The 21,426-nt window shown below is 50.6% G+C and overlaps 1 protein-coding gene across 2 annotated transcripts in view; it reads right to left on the bottom strand.

Moving 5' to 3' along the window:
• LOC132819213 (collagen alpha-1(XI) chain-like) overlaps nucleotides 1-20,951 on the bottom strand; it is a 220,848-nt gene extending 199,897 nt beyond the window's left edge. The window contains exons 1-4 of one of the 2 annotated variants that reach the window (XM_060830676.1): nucleotides 20,851-20,951; nucleotides 20,081-20,230; nucleotides 19,753-19,851; nucleotides 16,324-16,752 (exon numbers count right to left, since the gene is read on the bottom strand). In XM_060830676.1, the coding sequence (XP_060686659.1) occupies nucleotides 16,324-16,626 (303 nt within the window). In that variant the 5' untranslated portion in view covers nucleotides 16,627-16,752; nucleotides 19,753-19,851; nucleotides 20,081-20,230; nucleotides 20,851-20,951. The remainder of the gene's footprint in view (nucleotides 1-16,323; nucleotides 16,753-19,752; nucleotides 19,852-20,080; nucleotides 20,231-20,850) is intronic. The other variant, XM_060830677.1, reaches the window with a different exon arrangement.
• Nucleotides 20,952-21,426: the final 475 nt, after the last annotated feature.

Genomic DNA, 21,426 nt, shown 5'->3' with positions numbered 1-21,426 from the left:
GTGTTCCCCCTACCTCCTCTGACACACAACTTCCCACTACTATCCTTGATTGGCCCTAATCTTACTCTCGCCATTCTTTTATTCCTTAAATACCTATAGAAAGCCTTAGGGTTTACCCTGATCCTGTCCTCCAACAACTTCCCAGGTCTCCTCCTGGCTCTTCTGAGTTCTCTCTTTAGGCCTTTCCTGGCTACCTTGTAACCCTCAAGTGCCCTCACATCTCATCCTAACATAAGCCTTCTTCTTCCTCTTGACCAGAGATTCCACTTCCTTCATAAACCATGGCTCCTGCGCTCTACAGCTTCCTCCCGGCCTGACAGGTACGAGAGGGAATCATTTCCCTAAACTTCTGCATCAAAACCTCTCAACAACCTGGAAACGCCATTCCGTCCCTCTCAGTCCCCCTCATATTTCCTTTGTCTCCTCATGCACTGAGCTGACCCCAACACTGTCTAGAACCTTCTTTACCTTACTAACTCAAAAGAAAGATGCAGAATGTTTCCTTTATGTCCCTCCCTTTTTAGTTCCAGTGACAGTGTCTCAGACACAGAGGATCATGTTTACTGTTACTAATCCCATCCTGGTCACTTCCCCTGCGATCAGTTTCCAGGTGGGGCCTTGTTTGTTGGGGCTTTCCTGACCAGGTGCTCCGTTGAGGAACACAAGGCCAGGGAGCAGCAAGGTCCACCCACGGCACCTGCCAGCCAATCCCAGGACAATGGGCACTACCCCTGGGAGGGATTGACAGTCCTGGTACAGCACACTGAAGCAGAAACCATACCATCCAGTCCAAAGGGTCAGTGTTGAGTGAGTGCCGCACCATCAGAGGGTCAGTGCTGGGGGAGTGCTGCACTGCCAGAGGGTCAGTACTGCGGGAGTGCTGCACTGTCAGAGGATCAGTGCTGAGGGAGTGCTGCACTGTCAGAGGGTCAGTACTGAGGGAGTGCCGCACTGTCAGAGGGTCAGTGCTGAGGGAGTGCCGCACTGTCAGAGGGTCAGTACTGAGGGAGTGCCACCCTGTCAGAGGGTCAGTGCTGAGGGAGTGCTGCACTGTCACAGGGTCGGTGCTGAGGGAGTGTCGCACTGTCAGAGGGTCAGTGCTGAGGGAGTGCTGTAGTGTCAGAGGGTCAGTACTGAGGGAATGCTGCACAGTCAGAGAGTCAGTGCTGAGGGAGTGCTGCACTGTCAGAGGGTCAGTGCTGAGGGAGTGCCGCACTGTCAGGGGGTCAGTTAATGTTCAGTGACTGTTGCCCTATCTTTGATTTGCTGCTCAAAGGAATATAAAATGTAGCCACCTCCTTCTTATTGACGCTAGAGCCAATTGGTGGACACAGCAGCCAATCTCCTGCCTTGTTTTGTCCCCATGCGACATATATTGGTGTGGTATCAGACATGGATTCATAGTCGTAGAAATATACAGCGTGGAAGCAGATCCTTCGGTCCAACTTGACAATGCTGACCAGACATCCCAATCTGACCTTGTCCCATTTGCCAGCACTTGGGCCATATCCCTTTAAACCCTTCGTATTCATATAACCAACCAGATGCTTTTTAAATGTTGTGATTGTACCAGTCTCCATCATTTCCCCTGTGCCACCACTTGAGCGAAAACATTATCCCTCATGTCCTTTGTAAATCTTTCCTCTTTCACCTTTAACCTATGACATCTAGTTTTGGACTCCACCACCCAAGGAAGAAGTCCTTGGCTGTTCGCCCTTTCCATGCCCCTCAAGTTTATAAACTTCTGTGGGAGAACCCCCTCAACCTCCTGGACTCCAGGCAAAAAGTTCTGCCTCTTCACCTACAGCATGATGCTGGCCTTTAGGGGGTTCCTCTGTGTGTTTGCAGGCCTTACACGGTTCCCCCCAATGTCTCTTGGTGAAGCGTTGCTTCTGATACATTGTGCAGTGCAGAGCACGATCCCGGTGGCTGAGACATTCCCGGGCTCACACAACCTGTGAGTCACATGATAAGGTGATGGTCCCCAGAATGAACACACGGATTCACGGTGCACAGTGACTGTGCAATCACTCTCGTTGCTGGATCAGTAATGTCCTTCAGAGAGAGGGGGTCTGTCACCCTGACCTGGTCTGGTTTCAATGTGAGTCCAGACCGTCTGAAATAGCCCAGACAGCCAATCAACTCAGGGGCAACTAGGGATGGGTAACAAATGGTGACCTTTCCAGCAATGTCCTCACCGCAGACAGGGATTCTGAAAAAGCACTTGCATATTGTACTGCAATGTACCCCTCGTGTGGCATCAATGGGGTATTCCTCAAGATTGTCCAGAACTGCTTTTCAAAAAGATTTACAAGTGAAAAACAATGACCCGTTCCATCAGCCTTTCAGCTAAACTAGCTTCAGCTAAACTAGCTTCAGCTAAACTAGCTAAACTAGCTAAACTAGCTAAACTAGGAAATCACGTCCCATCTCTCTGGGCCAACATCTACTGACAGATCAAGTGACTGCATTATCCAAGTGATAGTGAGGTGACACCAGCCCAGACTTGTGTTACCCAGAGGCTGACTGAGGCATTAACCTGCTGGAAAATTGGTCAGAATCTTTGTGGAAATCACGTGAAATAGCAGAGGGTTTTATTGTTAATGCTTTGTTTCCCCCGGTGATGAGGAGCTTGACTGACTGCATTTCTTGACCAGCTACCTGCTGATTTCTGTAGTGAAGGTTTATTATTTCTTTGAACAATTGAAATTCTGTCAGAATGTCACTGGAGAGTCAATCCATGTTCAGATATTGCTTTCCCATTCTCACTGTGCTCTTTACAGGTGCCTGCATCAAAGATCTGTTGTAATGTGCATTTCTCTCCCTTATTCTGTGTCAGAGTAACTCCTTTTGATTCACTCCTTATTGGTACTTTAGAGAATGCTAATTCTTTTATTTTCTTTTTTTAGAAAGAAACAGCTGAGCAGTCCCTGTGTAGCTCAGAGTGGCATCACATGCTTCCTTTTTCAACGTTTGCATCAGTTAGGAAGGAAGTGAAGGAATGGGATGGACCCCTGACTGGGTATGACCCCTGACTGGGTATGACCCATGACTGGGTATGACCCCTGACTGGGTATGACCCATGACTGGGTATGACCCCTGACTGGGTATGACTAAGACAAAGTGTACCCAGGACATTTTATTCAGGTGTCACTGACATGTTACTGTTTGTGGGATCCTGCTGTGCACCAATTGGCTGCTACATTTCCAACATGAGAACACTGTCCTCATTGTGTGGGAAGTATCTGGGAGTGTTTTGTGTTGCTGGAAAAGCACAGCTGGTCAGGCAGCATCGAAGGAGCAGGAGAATCGATGTTTCAGGCGAAAACCCTCCATCCTATTCCTGATGAAGGGCTAATGCCTGAAACATTGATTCTCCTGCTCCTCAGATGCTGCCTGACCAGCTGGGCTTTTCCAGTGCTACACTTTTTGACCTAGATCTCCAGCATCTGCAGTCCTCACTTTCTCCTTGGGAGTGTTTTGGCCTAGTGAAAGGTGCTATAGAAATGCAAACATTACTTTTCTCTGCAGCAGTTAGGATTCCAGCCCCCATCACCCCCGCCCCCCCTCCCCCCACCCCATCGAAGGGGTATTGACCATGTCAGCATCACACAGATACTGAGGACGGAGTTTAGACCAGAATGGTGAAGTAAATTATAGGGAGCATTATATGACACTATGTATTACAGCGAGGCAGAACTGTATATTATGGAGAACTGAGGCTGGATATTATATGTCTGCTCTTTCCCCACTCCTCGTCATTGTCCACACAGGCGGTTTCACCTGGAACGGGGTGGGGGATGAGAGTTGGACACGTTTCCAAATGGAACACACCCTGAGAGGGTGTTGACCGTCTGACCCTGTCTGATACCCTGAAGGTCGTGGTTACACAGGGATCCAGAGATAGGAATTGAGCAGATGTGGCTACTTTGTGGGTTTACAGGATCGGAGCCTGTCAGGGAGACAGAATGTTCCAGAACTGCCTGAGCAGGGCCTGCACCAGAAGCTTGGGGATGTCTGTGGGTGAGATTGTGACCAGAGCAAATCACCCTGTTCAGGACAGACCAAAGGCAGCTCCATGTGGGCGCTTCAGACTAATTGGGCAGGATATCACACAAACCAATGATATCCGTACACAGCTTTCACTCAGAGTGTCCCTGCCTTCCCCCCCACACCCCCTCCATCCTCCACTCACCATCCCCTACACCAGGACCGACTGAATACAGGAGTGACACACAGGGAAACAGGGCAAGGCAGCAGCAAGGGGTTTGGGTGGGGGTGAGGGGGAAGCGAGGGGGGAGTGGCGGAGTGAGGGGGCAGTAAGGGGCTGAGGGGCAGTGAGAGGAGGGCAAGGGGAGTGGGAGAGAGTGATGGGATGAGGGGAGCGAGGAGTGAGTAGGGCGACTGAAGGGTAGCAAGGTGGGGAGGGAGGGGTTTGTTAGGGGAGTTGGGGTGGGGGGGAGAGTAAGGCAGTAATAGGACCACAGTGGACAACCCAAAGGAACAGACTCTCTTTTTAAGTAATGACAGTAAAGGATTGAGATAGAAAGAGGAAGAAATGAGAACAGATTGGAGTGAAGTCGAAGTCCTGACCCTCCGACAGTGTGGCACTCCCTCAGCACTGACCCTCCGACAGTGCGGCACTCCCTCAGCACTGACCCTCCGACAGTGCGGCACTCCCTCAGCACTGACCCTCCGACAGTGCGGCACTCCCTCAGCACTGACCCTCCGACAGTGCAGCACTCCCTCAGCACTGACCCTCCGACAGTGCGGCACTCCCTCAGCACTGACCCTCCGACAGTGCGGCACTCCCTCAGCACTGACCCTCCGACAGTGCGGCACTCCCTCAGCACTGACCCTCTGACAGTGCGGCACTCCCTCAGCACTGACCCTCCGACAGTGCGGCACTCCCTCAGCACTGACCCTCCGACAGTGCGGCACTCCCTCAGCACTGACCCTCCGACAGTGCGGCACTCCCTCAGCACCGACCCTCCGACAGTGCGGCACTCCCTCAGCACCGACCCTCCGACAGTGCGGCACTCCCTCAGCACCGACCCTCCGACAGTGCGGCACTCCCTCAGCACTGACCCTCCGACAGTGCGGCACTCCCTCAGCACTGACCCTCCGACAGTGCGGCACTCCCTCAGCACCGACCCTCCGACAGTGCGGCACTCCCTCAGCACTGACCCTCCGACAGTGCGACACTCCCTCAGCACTGACCCTCCGACAGTGCGGCACTCCCTCAGCACTGACCCTCCGACAGTGCGGCACTCCCTCAGCACTGACCCTCTGACAGTGCGGCACTCCCTCAGCACTGACCCTCTGACAGTGCGGCACTCCCTCAGCACTGACCCTCTGACAGTGCGGCACTCCCTCAGCACTGACCCTCCGACAGTGCGGCACTCCCTCAGCACTGACCCTCCGACAGTGCGGCACTCCCTCAGCACTGACCCTCTGACAGTGCGGCACTGCCTCAGCATTGACCCTCTGACAGTGGGGCACTCCCTCAGCACTGACCCTCTGACAGTGCGGCACTCCCTCAGCACTGACCCTCTGACAGTGCGGCACTCCCTCAGCACTGACCCTCCGACAGTGCGGCCCTCCCTCAGCACTGACCCTCCGACAGTGCGGCACTCCCTCAGCACCGACCCTCCGACAGTGCGGCACTCCCTCAGCACTGACCCTCCGACAGTGCGGCACTCCCTCAGCACTGACCCTCTGACAGTGCGGCACTCCCTCAGCACTGACCCTCCGACAGTGCGGCACTCCCTCAGCACTGACCCTCTGACAGTGCGGCACTCCCTCAGCACTGACCCTCTGACAGTGCGGCACTCCCTCAGCACTGACCCTCCGACAGTGCGGCACTCCCTCAGCACTGACCCTCCGACAGTGCGGCACTCCCTCAGCACTGACCCTCTGACAGTGCGGCACTCCCTCAGCACTGACCCTCCGACAGTGCGGCACTCCCTCAGCACTGACCCTCCGACAGTGCGGCACTCCCTCAGCATTGACCCTCCGACAGTGCGGCACTCCCTCAGCACTGACCCTCCGACAGTGCGGCACTCCCTCAGCACTGACCCTCCGACAGTGCAGCACTCCCTCAGCACTGACCCTCTGACAGTGCGGCACTCCCTCAGCACTGACCCTCCGACAGTGCGGCACTCCCTCAGCACTGACCCTCCGACAGTGCGGCACTCCCTCAGCACCGACCCTCCGACAGTGCGGCACTCCCTCAGCACTGACCCTCCGACAGTGCGACACTCCCTCAGCACTGACCCTCCGACAGTGCGGCACTCCCTCAGCACTGACCCTCCGACAGTGCGGCACTCCCTCAGCACTGACCCTCTGACAGTGCGGCACTCCCTCAGCACTGACCCTCTGACAGTGCGGCACTCCCTCAGCACTGACCCTCTGACAGTGCGGCACTCCCTCAGCACTGACCCTCCGACAGTGCGGCACTCCCTCAGCACTGACCCTCCGACAGTGCGGCACTCCCTCAGCACTGACCCTCTGACAGTGCGGCACTGCCTCAGCATTGACCCTCTGACAGTGGGGCACTCCCTCAGCACTGACCCTCTGACAGTGCGGCACTCCCTCAGCACTGACCCTCTGACAGTGCGGCACTCCCTCAGCACTGACCCTCCGACAGTGCGGCACTCCCTCAGCACTGACCCTCCGACAGTGCGGCACTCCCTCAGCACCGACCCTCCGACAGTGCGGCACTCCCTCAGCACTGACCCTCCGACAGTGCGGCACTCCCTCAGCACTGACCCTCTGACAGTGCGGCACTCCCTCAGCACTGACCCTCCGACAGTGCGGCACTCCCTCAGCACTGACCCTCTGACAGTGCGGCACTCCCTCAGCACTGACCCTCTGACAGTGCGGCACTCCCTCAGCACTGACCCTCCGACAGTGCGGCACTCCCTCAGCACTGACCCTCCGACAGTGCGGCACTCCCTCAGCACTGACCCTCTGACAGTGCGGCACTCCCTCAGCACTGACCCTCCGACAGTGCGGCACTCCCTCAGCACTGACCCTCCGACAGTGCGGCACTCCCTCAGCATTGACCCTCCGACAGTGCGGCACTCCCTCAGCACTGACCCTCCGACAGTGCGGCACTCCCTCAGCACTGACCCTCCGACAGTGCAGCACTCCCTCAGCACTGACCCTCTGACAGTGCGGCACTCCCTCAGCACTGACCCTTTGACAGATTGGAGTGAAGTCGAGTTAAATTAGATCCAGAAAGAGGGTAAAACAAAGCTGTCTCTTTTAGGGAGGGAAATCTGCCTCCCTGACCTGGTCTGACCTACACGTGACTCCAGACCCACAGTGATGTGGTTGACTCTCCATTGCTCTCTAACAAAGGCCTAACAAACCACTCAGTTATATCAATTACTACAAAGTCTCAAAGAAATGAAACCTGACATTGACCTAGGAACCGGAAAAGACAACAGCAGAAACAGCCCTGTTGCCCCTGCACTGTCCCCCTCCCTCACATCTGGGAGTCAGTGCCAACACTGAGAGAGCTGTCTCACAGACTGGTCAATTAACAGCCTGACACAGTCACTCTCACAGAATCATACCCTACAGACAATGTCCCAGACCCCACCATCACCATCCCATTGACAGGACAGACCAGCAGAGGGGGCGGCACAGTGGGATACAGTCCATAAGACCATCAGATATACAGACATAGGAGGACATTTGGTCCATGGAGTCTCCTTTGCCATTTGATCATGGCTGATATGTTTGTCAACCCCATTCTCCTGCCTAATCCACATAACCCTTGAACCCCTTACTAATCAAGAACTTGTCTTAAACTCACTCAATGACTTGGCCTCCACAGCTCTCTGTGGTAATGAGTTCCACAGAGTCACCACCCTCCGGCTGAAGAAATTCCTCCTCATAGAGTCATAGAGCCACTCAGTATGAAAAGAGACCTTTTGGCCCAACCTGTCCATGCTGACCAGGATTCATCAACTGAACTCATCCTATTTGCCAGCATCCGGCCCATATCCCTCCAAACCCTTCCTACTCATGTCCCCATCCAGATGCCTTTTCAATGTTGTAATTGTACCAGCCTCCACCACTTCCTCTGGCAGCTCATTCCCTACACGTACAACCCTCTGTGTGAAAAAGTTGCCCCTTAGGTCCCTTTTAAATCTTTCCCCTCTCACCCTGAACCTATGCCCTCTAGTTTTGGACTCTGCTACCCTGGAGCAAAGACCTTGTCTATTTACCCGATCCATGCCCCTTATGATTTTATGAATTTCTATAAAGTCACCCCTCAGCCTCCGATGCTCCAGGGAAAATAGTCCCCACGTATCCAGTGTCTCCTTATAACTCAAACCTTCCAGTCTCAGTAACATTGTTGTAAATCTTATCTGCAAACTTTCCATTTAATGACATCCTTCCTATAGCAGGGCAACCAGAATTTTATACAGTACTCCAAATGTGATTGAACCAACATCTTGTACAGATGTAAGATGACGTCCCAACTCCTGTCCTCAATGAGCTCCTATACTCCTGTACCCATTCTCACATTCCAGTCACTTAATCCAAACTGCTGCAAATGTGTTGCTGGTCAAAGCACAGCAGGTTAGGCAGCATCTCAGGAATAGAGAATTCGACGTTTCGAGCATAAGCCCTTCATCAGGAATAAGAGAGAGAGAGCCAAGCCGGCTGAGATCAGTCCTCAGCAGGGGCCTCACCTTCGTTCCCCTACGCCCTCGGATTAATGAGTTCAACACGCGGCGAGATATTGAACAATTCTTCCGCCGCCTTCGCCTCCGTGCCTACTTTCACAACCAAGACTCCCGCCCACCCTCTGACGACCCCTTCTCCCGCCTCCAACACACCCCATCCACCTGGACACCCCGTGCAGGCCTCCTACCCGCCCTCGACCTCTTTATAGCCAACTGCCGCCGTGACATCAACCGACTCAACCTGTCCACCCCTCTCACCCACTCCAACCTCTCACCCTCAGAACGTGCAGCCCTCCACTCCCTCCGCTCCAATCCCAACCTCACCATCAAACCCGCAGACAAGGGAGGCGCGGTGGTAGTTTGGCGCACTGACCTGTACACCGCTGAAGCCAAACGCCAGCTCGCGGACGCCTCCTCTTATCGCCCCCTTGACCACGACCCCACCTCCCACCACCAAACCATCATCTCACAGACCATCCAGGACCTCATCACCTCAGGGGATCTCCCATCCACCGCCTCCAACCTCATAGTCCCACAACCCCGCACCGCCCGTTTCTACCTCCTGCCCAAAATCCACAAACCTGCCTGCCCCGGCCGACCCATTGTCTCAGCCTGCTCCTGCCCCACCGAACTCATCTCCCAATACCTCGACACGGTCCTGTCCCCTTTAGTCCAAGAACTCCCCACCTACGTTCGGGACACCACCCACGCCCTCCACCTCCTCCAGGATTTTCGCTTCCCCGGTCCCCAACGCCTTATTTTCACTATGGACATCCAGTCCCTGTACACCTCCATCCCCCATCACGAAGGACTCAAAGCCCTCCGCTTCTTCCTTTCCCGCCGCACTAACCAGTACCCTTCCACTGACACCCTCCTTCGACTGACTGAACTGGTGCTCACCCTGAATAACTTCTCTTTTCAATCCTCCCACTTCCTCCAAACTAAAGGAGTTGCCATGGGCACCCGCATGGGCCCCAGCTATGCCTGCCTCTTTGTAGGATATGTGGAACAGTCCATCTTCCGCAACTACACTGGCACCACCCCCCACCTTTTCCTCCGCTACATCGATGACTGTATCGGCGCTGCCTCGTGCTCCCACGAGGAGGTTGAACAGTTCATCAACTTTACTAACACCTTCCATCCCGACCTGAAATTCACCTGGACTGTCTCAGACTCCTCCCTCCCCTTCCTAGACCTTTCCATTTCCATCTCGGGCGACCGACTCAACACAGACATCTATTATAAACCGACTGACTCCCACAGCTACCTGGACTACACCTCCTCCCACCCTGCCCCCTGTAAAAACGCCATCCCATATTCCCAATTCCTTTGTCTCCGCCGCATCTGCTCCCAGGAGGACCAATTCCAACACCGCACAACCCAGATGGCCTCCTTCTTCAAGGACCGCAGATTCCCCCCAGACGTGATCGACGATGCCCTCCACCGCATCTCCTCCACTTCCCGCTCCTCCGCCCTTGAGCCCCGCTCCTCCAACCGCCACCAAGACAGAACCCCACTGGTTCTCACCTACCACCCCACCAACCTGCGCATACAACGTATTATCCGCCGCCATTTCCGCCACCTCCAAACGGACCCCACCACCAAGGATATATTTCCCTCCCCTCCCCTATCAGCGTTCCGCAAGGACCACTCCCTTCGTGACTCCCTTGTCAGATCCACACCCCCCACCAACCCAACCTCCACCCCCGGCACCTTCCCCTGCAACCGCAGGAAATGTAAAACTTGCGCCCACACCTCCACACTCACTTCCCTCCAAGGCCCCAAGGGATCCTTCCATATCCGCCACAAGTTCACCTGTACCTCCACACACATCATCTATTGCATCCGCTGCACCCGATGTGGCCTCCTCTATATTGGTGAGACAGGCCGCTTACTTGCGGAACGCTTCAGAGAACACCTCTGGGCCGCCCGAACCAACCAACCCAATCACCCCGTGGCTCAACACTTTAACTCCCCCTCCCACTCCACCGAGGACATGCAGGTCCTTGGACTCCTCCACCGGCAGAACACAACTACACGACGGCTGGAGGAGGAGCGCCTCATCTTCCGCCTGGGAACCCTCCAACCACAAGGTATGAATTCAGATTTCTCCAGCTTCCTCATTTCCCCTCCCCCCACCTTGTCTCAGTCGGTTCCCTCAACTCAGCACCGCCCTCCTAACCTGCAATCCTCTTCCTGACCTCTCCGCCCCCACCCCACTCCGGCCTATCACCCTCACCTTGACCTCCTTCCACCTATCCCACCTCCATCGCCCCTCCCCCTAGTCCCTCCTCCCTACCTTTTATCTCAGCCTGCTTGGCTCTCTCTCTCTTATTCCTGATGAAGGGCTTATGCTCGAAACGTCGAATTCTCTATTCCTGAGATGCTGCCTAACCTGCTGTGCTTTGACCAGCAACACATTTGCAGCTGTGATCTCCAGCATCTGCAGACCTCATTTTTTACTTAATCCAAACTATCAACATCTTTTCGTCACCATCACCCCTCCCACTCCCCTATAAATGCTCTTCCCTCCACCACTTCACTTCAACTCTCATGAAGCCCTCTAGACTGGAGACATTAGCTTGCTCTCTCCCTGGATGCTGCCTGACCCACTGTGACCTCCAGTATTTGTTGTTTTCAGTTCAGATTCCTGCATCTGCAGTAATTTGCTCCTCCACCCTGTACTCAATACACTGACCGATGAAGGTAAACATGCTAATGCCTTCGTTACCTCCCTGTCCACCTGTGATGCCACTTTCAAGACACTATGTCCCTGAACCCCTCGGTCTCCCTGTTTGACAACACTCCTCAGGGCCGTACCATTAGCTATATAAATCCTGTCCTAGTTTGTCTTACCAAAATGCAACATCTTGCATTTATCTAAATTAAACTCCATCAGCCACTCCTCGACCAATTAATCCAATTGATCAAGATGTCATTGTGCTCTATCCCATCAATCTTGGTGTCATCTGCAAACCTATTAACTATGCCTCCTATATTCTCATCCAAATTGTTTATATAAATGATGAACAACAGAGGGCCCAGCTCCAATCCTTGTGGCACACCACTGGTCACAGGCCCCCAGTCTGAACAATGATCCTCTATCACCACCCTCTGCCTCCTACTGTACAGCCAATTTTATATCCAATTCGCTAGCTGTCCCAGGGCCCTGTGTGATCTAACCATACTGACTAGTCCACCATGCAGACCCTGTCCACCGCACTGCCCTCACCTATCCTCTTGGTCACTTTTACAAAGAATCGATCAAGTTTGTGAGTCACCATTTCCCACACATGAAGCCATGTTGACTATCCCTAACCAGTCCTTGCCTTTCTAAATGCATGTAGGTGCTGTCTCTCAGAATCCCCTCCAACAACATACCCACCTTTGACCTCAGGCTCACCAGTCTACAGTTCCCAGGCTTTTCCTTGTGTTCTCCCTTAAACAATGCCACACATTAGCCAGCCTCTGGTCCACTGACCCCTTGCCCATGGCTATCAATGATACAAATATCCCTGATAGTGACCCCGCAACTTCATCCCGAGCTTCCCACAATGTCCTGGGATACACTCGATTAGGTCCTGGGGATTTACCCAGCTTGCTGCATTTTAAGAGCCCCAGCGTCTCCTTTTGTGTAATGTGGACTCTTTTCAAGGCATCACTATTTATCTCCCCGAGTTTCCCAGCTTCCATGGCTTTCTGCACAGTAAATGCTGATGGGAAATATTCATTTAGATCTCACCCATCTCCTGTAGTTCCACACATAGACACAGCCTCATTGACCTTTTAGGGGCCCTATGCTCTCCCTAGCTGCTCTTTTGCCCTTAATATACTTGAAGAATCTCTTTGGATTCTCCTTAACCTTATCCAACAAAGCGATCTCATCTCCCCTTTCTTCCCTCCCGATTTCCCTTGTAAGTTTACTCCTCCTCCCCCCACACGCCTTGAGCCATTGACTTGATCCCAGCTGCCTATACCTGAGATATTCCTCCTTTCTCTTGATCTGAGAGTCAATATCTCTAGGCCTCCAGTGTTCCCTCCTCCTGCCAGCCCAGCCCTACATTCTAACAGGAACATTGTGTCCCTGGACTCTCATTATCTCTATTTTGAATACCTCCCACATGCCAGACATCCCTTTTCCTTCCAGCAGTTTCCTTCCAGCAATCAATGTACGACATTTCTGGTCTAATACCGCCAACATTGACTGTGACACATTCTAGAACGTTAATTTATGAACCAGGTCTATCCTTTTCCAGCATTATTTTAAAACTAATAGAATTATGACTGCTGGCCCCAAAGTGCTCCCCCACTAACACTTCAGTCACTTGCTCTGCCTTATTTCCAAAGAGAAGGTCAAGTTTTGTTTTTTCTCTCATAGGGCACATCTATATATCGATTAAGAAAGTTTTCTTGAACACACTTAACAAAGTCCTGTCCATCTAAACCCTGAACACCATGGCAGTCCCAGTCTATGTTTGAAATGTGAAAATCTCCTGCAATTACAACCCCCTGATTCTTGCAGCTATCTGCAAACTCCCTACAATATTCAAGTTCCCACTCCCTACTGGGAGGGTCTACAGTACACTCCCATAAAGGGGACCATCTCCTCCTATTTCTCAGTTCCACCCATATAGCTTCACTGGACAATCCCTCAGGAATATCCTCTCTAAGTACAGCAGTGATACTTTCCTTACTCAAAACGCCACTCCCCCTCCTCTCTTGCCTCCCTTTCTATTCTTCCTATAGCATCTAAACCCAGTTTTCCAAAATTCCCAGCCGTACTCTTGTCTATTTAACTTGCTCTGTTTTAATTCTGTGGGAGAGAGTGAGGTCTGCAGATGCTGGAGATCAGAGCTGAAATATGTTGCTGGAAAAGCGCAGCAGGTCAGGCAGCATCCAAGGAGCAGGGCTTATGTCCGAAACGTCAATTCTCCTGCTCCTTGGATGCTGCCTGACCTGCTGCGCTTTTCCAGCAATACATTTCAGCTCTTTTAATTCTGTACCAGCCTCAATGTTTGCTCTTGCCTCGCTACTATGTACGGTCCACCCCTTGCCAGACGATGTTAAACTCTCCCAAGGGGGTCTGGCAAATCTCCCCTCCCGGATATTTGTCCCCCTCCAGGTGCAACCCTGTCCCTCTTGTACAGGTCACCTCTCCCCTAGAAGAGATCCAAATGATCCAAAGCTCTGAATCCCTGCCTCCTGCACCATCTCAGTTATAGAGTCAGAGAGATGTACAGCACAGAAACAGACTCTTCGGTCCAACTCGTCCATGCCAACCAGATATCCCTAACGTAATCTAATCCTATCCTAACCTAATCCAGTCCAATATGCCAGCATTTGGCCAGTTGTCCTTTCACCCTGAGCTGTACTGTCAGGTCCTCATCTCTCCTACTAGCAGAAACAGCTTCTCCATGACCATTCTACCCAGGCCTCTCAATATTCTGTTACTTTTAATCAGAAATCCCCTCATCCTTCTAAACTCCATTCAGTGCAGACCCTGAGTTCTCAACCCCTCCTCATATGACAAACCCTTCATCCCCAGGATCATTCTTGTGATCTTCCCCTGGACCCCTCTCTGACACCAGCACACCCTTCCTCAGATACAGAGCCCAAAACTGCTCACAATATTCGAAATGCAGTTTGACCAGATCCTTATATAGTTTCTCTTGAAATGAATTGCTAATATTGCAATTACTTTCCTAACTGCCAACTGAAACTATTTGTTCAAATTAAGAGAATTGAACTAGGACTCCTAAGTCATTTTGTGTTTCAGATTTCCAAAGCCTTTTCCCATTTAGAAAATAGTCTCTGCTTCTATTCTTCCTAAATATCAAAACCTCATTCTTTCCAACATTGTATTCATTCTGCCACATCTTTGCCCACTCTCCAACCCCGTCCAAGTCTTTCTGCAGTCTCCCCATGTCATCAACACTACCTGTCCCTCCACCCGTCCCTCAACCTGTCTTTGTGTCATCTGCAAATTTAGCAACAAAGTCCTCAGTTCCTTCATCCAAATGGTTTATGTACAATGTGAATGGCTGTGGTCCCAACACTGACCTGATGGAACTCCACTAGTCACCTGTTGCCATCCTGAAAAAACCTTCTTTACCCTCATTCTCTGCCTTCTGGCAGTCGGCCAATCCTCTATCCACGCCAGCACCGTGCCCCTGATACCACGGGCTCTTATTTTATTTCACAGTCTCCTGTGCAGCACCTTGTCAAAGGCCTCCTGGAACTCCCAATACAACATGTCCACTTGCTTTCCTTTATCTAACTTGCTCATTATCTCCTCAAAGACTTCCTCTTTAGAGTTGGGAGAGAGTTGACCTGTGAGCTCTCGATGTTGGTTCTGGACACCATGATGTCTCATGGCTTCAGGTTAAACATGGGAATGGACACCTCCTGCTGATTACTGCACACCCTCCTCGCCTGGCTGATGAATCAGTACTCCTCTATGTTGAATAACACTTAGAGGAAGCACTGAGGGTGGCAGGAATGTAAGTTGTCCTCTGGGTGGGGGATTTCAGTATCACTGATCGAGCTGGTCAGGTCCTAAAGTACATAGCTGCTAGATTGGAGCTGCGGCAGCTGGTGAGGGAACTAACAAGAGGAAAGAAACGTACGTGACCTCCTCCTTACCAATCTGCTGTCTGCAAATGTATCTGTCCATGACAGTATCAGTAAGATGTAACAGACCTCTGAGGGAGGAAATGTCTGATTTTAGTCCAAAATATTCGCCCTCTCACCCTAAGACTCTGACTGACCTTTATAATTTCACAGCTGCATTATTTATCCTCCGGGGGTTTCCTCAGCATTCAGCTCTTAGTATCTGGCATAAGCTTCTCGCTATTTTTGTATTCTACGTGGTGCTCTCTGACTTCCTGGGGCTCTGGATTTTGCCTTCCCAACTTCCTCTTTGTTGGAACATCTTTGTTCTGAAGCCTCTCTCATATCCCCCTCGCCTGCCTCCCACTGCTCTGACACAGATTCACCTTCGAGTGGCTGTTGCCCGGCCACTTTTAACAAATCACATTTCTGTTTAATACAATGGGCCTTTTCCAAATTCAAAACCATTACTCCTGTCTGTCTTTGTCTTTCTCCATCACTACACTCAACCTCAAATTCGGATTTCCCACTGCTCCAGCTTTCACTTGGCCTGATCCATTCCCAAAGTCGAAACCCCAAACCATTAGAACATCGCAGAAAAACCTCCTTACACTGAATCTCCAACTTATCACTTCTGACAATCTGCCAACTCAAAATTGTTAATTTATTCATTCTTTTGGTTTTCTGTCCTCAAACAAATCCTTAATTCCTCCTCTGTGCAGTCCTCTATTCAATTAACCCCAATCTCCTGTGGAATCCTGTCAGACACATGCATCATAACCAATTCCACACAGAATTCCGCTGGATAATCAGCCTCTCAGATAAACCCACTTCTGCAGATTTCATTGTAATGTCACCCTCGAAGTCTCCAGGCCTGTAGCTGGAACTGTGACTGAGAGCTGGAGAAAATCAGAAAAGAACATTGTCTCCATGTAGCTTTGAAAGTTAATTACCAGAAAAAAAGGCAAAACCATTGAATGTGCAGCAACAAGAGTTGCTGTGGACTTACACTCGTCTCCGCAGGTACCCCAGCACCAAACTCCACCCCAGTAGCTGTGGTCTTTGGGTCTTTATCTTCGTATTCTGTGATTTCATAATAATATTCATCTTCGTAACGCTTGGTGTCATATTCACTGGGGTCATATTCTTCAACATCATATGCTTTGAATTCCTGGTCATTATCACTGGTCCCTTTGGTGGAAGTAACTTTGGCATTGTGCCCAGCGGGGTCATGCCCAGTGGGGTCATGCCCAGTGGGGTCATACTCTTTCTCATCATATTCCTTGTCATCATATTCACCAGGATCGTACATTTTGAAATCGTACCCATTGAGGTCATACTCATTGAGGTCCTGTTCATTTTCATCAGTCACTTGCTTTTCAAAATGATAATCCTCTCCAGTCAGATATTCATCTTTATAGTCTTCTTCAATGTTTGTCTAATTGTTGCCCGAGTGAAGTTCAGAGTGTTTGGGAAATGAGAATGAAATGAGCATTGTGTTAGCAAAGCCCAAGCTGAATTGTACCGTACGCTGCATTGCAAAGTAGCCCCAGAGGTGGTGAAGGTCACACTCAGTGGTTGTTGAGTGAATTGGGATAATCACATCCCGAAGGAGAGCTGAATGAATCACTGCGTTTACTGCATCAGGAAGTGGGCTTATTATTTTGAAAAGAACATTTCTATAAAATAGCAAGACTGTATCCAGAAATCAGTTATATAAACGAAAAGCAAGTATTCATTATTACAGCTTGAAATGAATAAGGAAATGAAGAGGACATTTCCTCTGACATCATCACCTCTGGGAAACCTTTGCAAGCAATCGTCAGTGTAGAGATAGCGACCGGATCAGAATGTTTAACGTGACTTTGCTTTGTTTCATTTCAGTTATTTCGGAAGGTTCAAAGACTTAGAATTTTAAAACTTATCAGATGGAGTTTGATAAACTCTCTTGACCACTTGCTGTTGTCCTGTTTAAGCACAGGGATTGTAACGACTGACTTTCTGGAATTCTGGGAACCTTCTATAGAACTGGGACAAAGAGTGTTTGGGGACTTACAGAGGAATAGAACTCAGTTTGAATTTTGATCAGCTGATGGTTTTGTGGATAGGATGAGTTGTGGAGGGGATGGGACGAAGTTTGAGTGGAACAGAAACCCTAGCACAGGGCAGATGGGCCAAATGGCCTGATTCTATGCTCTGTAACTCTATCAATGAACAGGACAGAGGTGAAACTCCAGAAAAACCCAAAGCCATGCAAAAAAATTCCAAAGAACTGTGGATACTGGAAATCAGGAACAAAAGCAGGAATTGTTGGAAAAACTCCAAAGTGAAGAAGGATCACTGGGAGCTGAAACATTAACTGAGATGCTGTTTCTAAAACCGTGCAGTTTGATACAATCAAAGCAAATCTCATCTAGATAAGCCCCAGTGTGAAGGAGTAACGCAGTACCAGTCCAGGCTTTGTCAGTATTGTGATGATGCTCACATTTATGGGACTGTTCCCACTGCAATGATAATGTCAGTGTGAATAAACTGCACCTTCCACTGCTGGGTGAGTCTGTAACAAGGGACATGGGCTTCAAACCAGGCCACTCAGGGGCCAGTCACAGGGGCTAGTCACAGGGGCCAGTCACAGGGGCCAGTCACAGGGGCTAGTCACAGGGGCCACTCAGGGGCCAGTCACAGGGGCTAGTCACAGGGGCCAGTCACAGGGGCCAGTCACAGGGGCTAGTCACAGGGGCCACTCAGGGGCCAGTCACAGGGGCTAGTCACAGGGGTCAGTCACAGGGGCTAGTCACAGGGGCTAGTCACAGGGGCCAGTCACAGGGGCCAGTCACAGGGGCTAGTCACAGGGGCCACTCAGGGGCCAGTCACAGGGGCCAGTCACAGGGGCCAGTCACAGGGGTCAGTCACAGGGGCTAGTCACAGGGGCCAGTCACAGGGGTCAGTCACAGGGGTCAGTCACAGGGGCCAGTCACAGGGGCCAGTCAGGGGCCAGTCACAGGGGCCAGTCACAGGGGTCAGTCACAGGGGCCAGTCACAGGGGCCAGTCACAGGGGTCAGTCACAGGGGCCAGTCACAGGGGTCAGTCACAGGGGCCAGTCACAGGGGCCTGTCAGAGGGGCCAGTCAGGGGCCACTCAGGGGCAGTCAGGGGTCAGTCAGGGGCAGTCAGGGGTCAGTCAGGGGCCACTCAGGGGTCAGTCAGGGGCCAGTCACAGGGGTCAGTCAGAATGAACTTCCTCAGGCAGACGGGAGGACTGTGGATCTAAAACTTTCTCCCTCATTTCTAGGGTCAAGTGAATGTAGAATTTGATGGATTCTGATTTGTTAAAGGCTTTAACAAAGGCAGGGATGGCATGGTGGCTCAGTGATTAGCACAGCTGCCTCACGGTGCCGGAGACTTGGGTTCGATTCCAGTCTTGGGTGTTAGTCTGTGTGGAGTTTGCACTTCTCCCTGTGTCTGTGTGGGTTTCCTCCCACAGCGCGTAGGCTGGGTGGATTGGTTATGCTAAATGGCCCATAATATCCAAGGATGTGTAGGCTAGGTGGATTAGCCATGGATTAAAGGGGCTGAATGGTCTGCTTCCACACTGTGGGGAGTCTATGAAAATGGGAGAGGAGGAGTTTTACTGAAGCTTTGATGGTAGCAGCTTGATGGGCCAAAGGACAGCTTCAGAGGTTCTTTATGTCACGTGGATAAGTTTAAAAACAGGTCAGCCACGGTCAAGTTAAATGCTAGAAAAGGTTCACAGGGCTCAGTTAACTTGCTGTTGTTCCAGATAGCTCAACAGGTAATGGTTCAAATCATTCAGACAACAGAGCCCAGTGGAAGATGCACTGAATCAAACAAAGTCAAATCAATGTTGAAAATTCTATCCTGAAGCATTATCTCTCACTTTGATTCACATTTATCATCACGTTAAATAGAATCAGCAATTCCTGGAGAAAGCAGAAGCAAAATGAGTGGATTTATCTCAAACAAATTGATCAATTTGTCATTCACCAAATCCAATACAAACAGCATTTTCTCAAAGATTTTGTAAAAATGCTGAAAATTCATGATGTTATTGGCAAAGGAAACTAAAATGCTGAAGAAAGATTCGGGTTGAGAGCAGTTACTTCCAGATGTGCCTCTCTCACTGAGTAACTCAACAACTCTCAGTATCTCCTCCCGTGAGATAATGGGGCACAGTCCATAACTGCAGACTTTCATTTGGCCACTTACAGTCTCCATCACACTCAGCACAGGGTCAGCTTTATGTCTGAGTCTTTCTCTGTGCTTTGGAACCCTCACAAGCCTGGACATCAAGCTCTCAGCCAGAAAAAGACATTAAGGTTAATTTAAACCAGCTCAAGTTGGAAATGGGACAGACTGAGGAAACACAAACCAGGAATAAAACTCTCTGAAAACCACAACCCTCACAGTTTCCTTTTACCTCGTTCGCTTTCTCTCGAGCTGCTGAGCTGGTCGTTCCTTCATATGTTTCATAGTAATATTCCTCTCCTGTCTCCTCTGGCAGCACATTGTTCACAACCTGAATTCAAACCAAAACAATGAAACAAAACTAGAGTTAATTTATAAAGCAGTTGAATCAAGTCTCTGTTTAGCCAGTGAGGGAGGGTTAGACATGATTGGGGAATAACAAGGGAGGGTTTTTAGGGAGGTGTGGGGGTGGTTTTAGGGATCATTCGGGTCATCAGAGATCTTCCAATCTTGATTCCTCGGAAGATCTTGATTGGGTTTTTTGCTACATTTGGCCCAACCTGAAGTTTTGACGATTGGTGGCTGGAAAGGTGCTGCTTCCTCTTCTGAGTTGTAAAAGTTTTTTTGGAAGTAATCTTTGTCGCAATGTTCTTAGTTATAGTTTGTCCAACATCCTTCTTCAGTTTGATGAATGAAATGGATTTCTTTCTCTGAAAAATGTGGTGAGAGATGGAATGGAAAAAAGCATAAATAATGATGACCCGAAAATGGGGAAACATGAGATTCTCAGGCCAGGGGACTGCTTTTGGAATCCTTCTCATTTCCAGCTGCTTCCAAAAAAATTGATGATTTGTGAAGGAAGGGAGGGATTGAGGGAAGGGTCAGAGGATGGAAAAAAAGGAAGGAGGGAGGGGTCTGGAGATGGATGTGAGGGAGGGATAGGGGGAGACAGAGATGATGGTACAAGGTGGTGGCTAGCAGAGAGTGAGGAAAATGTGGAAAGGAGTTGGTATGGAGAAAGAGTGAATGACAGCTCTGGTAAGGAGGATAGAGAACGACAGGCGGGATGAGGTACAGGTGAACGACAGGCGGGATGAGGTACAGGTGAACGACAGGCAGGATGAGGTTCAGGTGAACGACAGGCAGGATGAGGTACAGGTGAATGACAGGCGGGATGAGGTACAGGTGAACGACAGGCAGGATGAGGTACAGGTGAACGACAGGCAGGATGAGGTACAGGTGAACGACAGGCAGGATGAGGTACAGGTGAAGATCGGGTGGACAAAGATAACAGACCATGCTGACATGTAGAGGCTGGGCTCCTCGTTACCTCAGTTGGGAATTCTGTCTGCTCCAATGTTGGGACTTCCTCAGTTGGATGATAGTCAAACTCTATAAAGTCTCCGTCACTATAATCATAGTCATATTCGAGTATTTCTTCCGGAGAGTACTGTGTCATGAAGGGAAATGCAATCAGTTATGTTAGTTGCAATCCAAGGGAGACTTGGCCAAGCAGAAATACACACTGAAGGAAATGAAAAGATGGTCAGATAAACGAGGGAAACATTGACAGTGTGCACAATATACAGTGACTGCTGGCCAATCAGCAGTGAGCTGTACATTGTCCACAGGTGCCAAGATTAACCCTCCTGCATGTTTTCATTCAGTTGCCAATGCTCACAACTTCCAGCAAGCTGTTTCTGACACAGGAGAACTCCAGGACTGGAAGTTCCCATTTGTTTTCTATCTCATGTTTTGGGTCTGCAGTGCTGAGCATTAAAGGGCAGTGAGTTTATTCATAACCTTCCAAACAAAGTGGAAGAAATACATAAAGAAGTAAATGTTACCTCCTGACAGGAAACAGAAAAGGGAGTGGGATAACTCTCTGAGAAAACCCGCACAACAG

Source organism: Hemiscyllium ocellatum, chromosome 9, assembly GCF_020745735.1.
Source record: "Hemiscyllium ocellatum isolate sHemOce1 chromosome 9, sHemOce1.pat.X.cur, whole genome shotgun sequence".
NCBI lineage: Eukaryota > Metazoa > Chordata > Chondrichthyes > Orectolobiformes > Hemiscylliidae > Hemiscyllium > Hemiscyllium ocellatum.
The sequence above is the reverse complement of the archived record's forward strand: the minus strand, read 5'-3'. Positions and strand labels throughout refer to the sequence as shown.